We start from the raw sequence: 6,214 nt of genomic DNA on the forward strand, positions 1-6,214 counted from the left end.
TTTCTGAAAGCTATAACGAAGCAAATCGTGATGTGAGAATTATCCGAAATTTCACTCTAAAAAAAATAAATAATCATAACAAATTCTAATATAACCCTAATCTGCACTATATAAAATGCATCTCTAGAAAATTTCAATGAAAAATATCTATATTTTTCTTCAAAGTTATAAAGAAAAAAATTTGGCAGGTGGATGGGCACGTATCTGTAGTTATGCCGGAACGAAAAGGTCAAGTTTCCAAGGGCAAATAACATTATTTAAATTGGTTTGAAATATGAAAATTTTACGAGGTGGAATATGAATAAGAAAGGCCTTGTGATGTTTATGACTTTTCCTAAGGTTTTCAGAGCTGTAAACGGAATAAATCAGAACCGACTAGGAAACGAAACTGGATTCTACACTCACTCCTCCCTTAACGACGACGATACACTTAAATGTTTTTCTTATTCCCAAGGACAACCACATGACACAATAATAATTATGCACGGGGAGATCACTCTATTTCATCACTTCGCTCTCCTGTTTTTAAAGATGGCGTCGGCCATGCTGTGTGCGGTACGTACTTCGTTTTCTGTTTTACGTCCTTTACAAACATGTCACAGCCCTTCGATATTACCACTGCTGCAAAGCGCAAGATATTTGCCTATCCTAGCAAACCTTACTGATATCCGTTTCTCTTCTTTTTTCAAACGTCTTCCTGCTGATCGTCTCTGGGAGAGTGTCGGTGGTGTAAGTAATGCTGGTAGGAAAAAAGGTAGAGGTCGTGGCCGGAAAAGAAAAGTGGATCTACACATCGGTCAAATTCTCGGCGATGGTCAACAGCAGATGGTTTGGCCCGGACTCAATGCCCCTGTCATGAAAGGTAAAAAACTGTTGAACGTTGAAAGTTTACCACACAATCCCGACAGAAAGGAACAGATACAGAAAGTAAGGGACCGTTTTCAAAGATCTCGTCATTTAAAAATTCCTGCTTTGCAACGTGGATGGACAGGGAGACGGATGCCCGGTATGAGTATAGGACCTCCAGATCCTTTAGACGATTTTACATTTGAAGGTTTCGATACAAGAGTATTAGAGCTTAAAACCGTAGCCAATATGACAGCAACTCTGGGACGAAAACGAAGCTACAGTGCATTTGTTGTGACTGGAAACAAAAACGGTCTTGCCGGGTTTGCTAAAGGTAGATCGGCTTCAGCTAAGGACGCTCTTAGGAAAGCGAAAAATAAGGCTGCCCTGCGATTACAGTATATTGAACGATTCGAGGATCACACACTATGGCATAATATATTTTGCCAGTATTACGCAGTGAAAGTTTTCGCTAAAAAAAGACCCAAAGGCTTCGGTTTAACGTGTCACCGAGTTCTGAAAACTATTTGCCAAGTTATCGGAATTGAAAATATGTACGCCAAGGTAGATAGCCACTCTAAAAACACACAGTGTATGACCAAAGCCTTCTTTGACGGTTTGTTGAAACAGGAAACACACCAAGAACTTGCAGACCGGATGAATATGCATCTTGTGGAATTCCGAAATGAAAGAGAATATTTTCCAAATGTTGTTGCTTCACCTTCAGACGGAAAAATTTTGGATGCTCCTCCAGCAAACATTGACTTGGATTTTTCGCAGTTGTACTATGGTGGGAAAAGGCAATTACAGAAAAAGAAACGCTCCAATAATAATAATCCATTGATGCGAAGGAAACTATGGCTTGACTACAAACACAGAAACCAGTACCAATCTAGATTGGATAGAATTGTCCTCGGATTTGAAGAACCTGGGAACCAACAACAAAAGTAAAATGTTTAGTTATAAAACATTTATAATGGTATGATTGAAACTTTGTTACATATGGAGGTACTACTAGCGAACAGTGGTCCCGGTGCGCGCACTCGCGCATCCACGCTAGCTAGTCGTAAGTCGTCGATCCTACAACGACTTTTTAACCCTAAACCTAACCCTAACCTTTGTTTATAAAAATAATTTATCGAAAAATATTTAATTTGTGTAAAAAAATTACATACATTGTTTTAAAAAATAATTTATTTACTTTACGTTTTATTTACTTTGTTTGAAAAATATTATTTGGTTTTCTTTGATATGTATTTAGCCTTGAAATACAAACATACGCGCAAGTCGTTGTAGGATCGACTACTTACGACTAGCTAGCGCGGATGCACGAGTGCATGCACCGGGACCACTGTTCGCTAGCAGTATCCATATGAGTTGTCTGTTAATAAAGGGACACATTTGAAACGCAAGTATCCAAGACTAAAACATGTACAATTACCAAACAAAAGTCTATAATAATGACCAAAGTATGTGCCCCATCATCACGAGACACCCTGTATTTTTTGTGTGATATTAAAACAAAACTCTTTTTATTTATCTGTTGAATTCTTCAGAAATTCTATCATTAACATTTTTTCTTTTCTTACTTTATGTATTTCTAGTGTTCTTATATTCCTACGATTCTTGTTTGTTAATTCTCCTTTTCTTTAGTTCTTTGTTGATTTTCTTTTTGTCATATTTAATCCATTTATATATCAATACTATAATATCCAATAAGATATATTACTAGATCTTGTTTACATGGTGTTATTGCGACTGGTTCCTCCTCTAGTAGTTAAGTAAATGGAGCCACATACTATTGGTTATAAATTTGTAATAGCTGTTGTGAAGATGTTACATTACTAGAATGCTGGAATGTGCTGTTTATTTGTTTTGTTTTAGTTTTTGTTTTCTTACTGGAACTGAAGGAAGGGGCAGCACCATGACCTTTGCAGGCTCTCCAAGATCAGTGAGATTGATGTTGATAATGTTCAGTTTAAGCTGCTGCCGGTCAATGGAATGGGGTGATATTCTGAGGAGAAAGGACTGGGCAGAGCAATTAGTGTGGGACATGGTAGGATTGGATGCAACAAAGATGAAGTGCATAGGCAAGTGGGACAGAAGTGCCAGAGCGTGGAGATAGAAAACCAGCTGTTTCCAAGGATTAAAAACTATTATAAAAGTGACAAAAAAACTTGAGTGGAGACCAGGGGATGGAGTGTATCCGTGAGTGATTTTATGCCAATCATTTGAGTGGCTCTTGCCTGGATGTAGTCCAAGATAACTATGTGCATAGCAGCAGTTCCATTCCAGATGTGGGAGGAGATCTCCACTGCAGGCTTCAATAATATGCACTCATTTAACCCAGTGATTCTCACCATTTTTTTTTGCCTATTGTCCCTATTTCACTCAGGGTGGAGCCCACATAGTCATTCAATGACTGAAAACTATTTTATGATTAAATATTATTAGGAATTGTATGAAAAGATGTTTAAATATGTTATGTATTGTAGAAGTATAAACAATTTCTTGCACATAGATTTTAACAGGCAAGCCAAATGAGACCATAACCCGTGGCCTATGCCAGGAGCGTAACCAGCCCGCTTATGCATACCTTTTCCTTCTTTGGACACTAAACTCTGCTTGTGAAGACCTGTTGAGGCAAGTGAAATCAAAATCAGATTCGATGACTGGCATCCGTGCTAGTGGGGTGCAAAGAGCACCATACGAGTGTGATCATTACCAGTGTCGCCTTACTGGCACTTGTGCCCATGCTAGTTGGGTGCCAAGAGGACCATCCGAGCGTGATCGTTACTAGCAACACCTTACTGGCACCTGTGCCGATGGCATGTGTAAAAAGATTCGAGCAAGGTCATTGCCAGTACTGCCTGACTGGCCTCCGTGCAGGTGGCACGTAAAATGCACCCACTACACTCTCGGAATGGTTAGCGTTAGGAAGGGCATCCAGCTGTAGAAACTCTGCCAGATCAAGATTGGAGCCTGGTGCAGCCATCTGGTTCGCCAGACCTCAGTCAAATCGTCCAACCCATGCTAGCATGGAAAGCGGACGTTAAACGATGATGATGATGATTTGAAATGAACCTGTAAGGGCCATGTGGACCTCGGTTGAGAACAAGATTTAACCCATGCTAGCATGGAAAAACAGACAGAGAGCAAACAAACTCTGCAAACATAATGTGACTTATTTATTTATTCATAAAAGATAAATAGAGCAACAGAGGTAGTATTAATACCCAAGTGGTGATTATTTTACTTTATTGCCTTTGCCTTAGCAAAGGCGGAGGTATTGTTTTCAGTCGGGTTTGTTTGTTTGTCCGTGAACAAGATGTCTCAAGAACCACTGAACGGATTTGGATGAAACTTTCAGGGATGTTTGGCCTCGTGACTGACACAAACTGATTAGATTTTGGGATTTTTCCAGTTTTTTTACTTAATTGCTGAGAGTGGCCAGGTTCATTTTTAGTATTCTCGTTTGTGAGAGCATTCAAGTTCTGGATAATCGTTGAGCGGACATTGGTGATGCCAACTGAAGTGAAGCAAAGCAATAGAAATCTTAAACTTTACTTCTTTTATGTGCTTCTGCCCAAAGGATGTGGCCATGCTGGGGCAACACCATTACAAATTCTGCACTAAAGTCATAGGTTCTAGTAAGTTTTCAACCGAGCTTCTGTACATTAAGCAGGTGTGATAACCACTACACCATGAACTCACTAGGGAATAGAAAAAAAAAAGACCTAGTTTAGTTCAGCTTTTTGAGAACTTAACCCTTAAACTTTAGTTTAAGGGTTAAGTTTTTCAGTTTGTTTAAGAGCCTTTTAGATCTGATGTAGTGATTTTCGTTTGCTTTTTCTGACAAAATGACCTTTCCTCATCGTTTAACGTCCGTTCTCCATGCTGGCATGGGTTATAAAACATATCTGTGGACAACATTTCTGACTGATGGAGATCTTTTGCAAGTGACCTCAAGGACTTTCTGGGATTGTAATCAATGGTCTGTTGAACTTGCTGGATAAATTCAGGTGTTCAGATGATTTTAGAGTGTTTAGAATGCTTTGATACTGGTGATACATTTCCATCTTCAGTCTGTAACTCCTTACAAACTTCATAGATGAAAGCTCTGGCAACTTTTAAAAATTGAGATATTTCTAAATCGCTATGCTCAGCCTTTATAACCACAATAACAGCAAGCCTCTTCATCTCTTGAGTAAGCTGAGGGTTGGCCATTATTATTTTCTGAAACAAAGATTATAGAGAGTTAGCAAAAATGCAGCAATAACCTCCAAAAAGGTATGTCCTCAAATACCTTATACACCCTGTAGTATAGTGATTCACTGGAGATCACTAACTGGCTGCTATTTTAGCAGGTCAAGTAACCAGGCACAGGTTCTCTCAACATCTTGAAATGCTTACAATTGTCAGTAGATTGCTGTTGGACAAGATAGGTCGGTGAGCTGATAGTAAATATCTGTTGAACTGGATCTATGGGTAGATAGCTGTTAAACTGGGTGGTTAGGTAATGGGTAGACAAAGATAAAGACGAGGTAAAAAGACAGAAAAAAAATTTTAACAACTTTCAGCAATATTTGAATAAAAATTTATTTTCTAAGTTTGTATAGAATTTATGTATATTTTTTACAAGAGACCTGGATCAATACTTTATTGTGAAGGAGGACACTTAATTACAGGAATGTCAACTGATTATGATGGTGATGCTTACACAGACACAAAGTCAAAATTTTCTAGACTTCTTAAGTAGCTCAAGCTGACCCCAGAATTTTACTGGTACTTATTTTATCAACCTTTAACCCTTTAGTGTTCAGATTATTCTATCAAACATAATGCCTATTGATTCCCATTGATTTGAATTAATCATGCATTATCTCATATCTTCAAGATCTTGATGGTGTAATTACTTAATGTAGAATAACATTGTAGGGTAGGTGTGAGAGCCTGGATCTGGCCAGTTTGAACATAAAATATGTAGAATACTTTTGGCCGGATATGGCCGGTTAAAATACTAAAGGGTTAAAGAGATGACAAGCAAAGTCAGCCCTAGTCAATTCATAATTTATGAATTTGGACACGCAGCCAGCAGTTTTGAGAGAAGCAGGGGTTGGTCAACTTGCTGCCTTAATATTAACAGAAATTACATTAGCACAAAAGTATGTTTTTGTAAAAGAGGAGTGGTGTGTGGTTAATTTGGTTCCCAGGTCATGACTGGTATTAATTTATCACTCAAAACGGAATGAAAGACAAGTTGATGCTTGTGAAATTGTTTTGTGATTGTAACTAAGCATTGCAAAGCTTTTAAACCTGGGTCCCTTCCATCTCTGCCTCAGCTGTCCAATTTCTTCTGAAAGACTTG

The 6,214-nt window shown here is 38.4% G+C and overlaps 1 protein-coding gene across 1 annotated transcript; it reads left to right on the top strand.

The window, feature by feature from the left end:
• The first annotated feature begins 482 nt into the window (after nt 1-482).
• Nucleotides 483-4,879, top strand: LOC115219992 (28S ribosomal protein S5, mitochondrial). The gene is made up of 2 exons (XM_029790294.2): nt 483-1,800; nt 4,869-4,879. The coding sequence occupies exon 1, from the start codon at nt 532-534 to the stop codon at nt 1,795-1,797; it is 1,266 nt and encodes a 421-aa protein (XP_029646154.1). The 5' UTR covers nt 483-531; the 3' UTR covers nt 1,798-1,800; nt 4,869-4,879.
• Nucleotides 4,880-6,214: the final 1,335 nt, after the last annotated feature.

This window comes from Octopus sinensis, linkage group LG15 (assembly GCF_006345805.1).
Source record: "Octopus sinensis linkage group LG15, ASM634580v1, whole genome shotgun sequence".
Taxonomy (NCBI): Eukaryota; Metazoa; Mollusca; class Cephalopoda; order Octopoda; family Octopodidae; genus Octopus; species Octopus sinensis.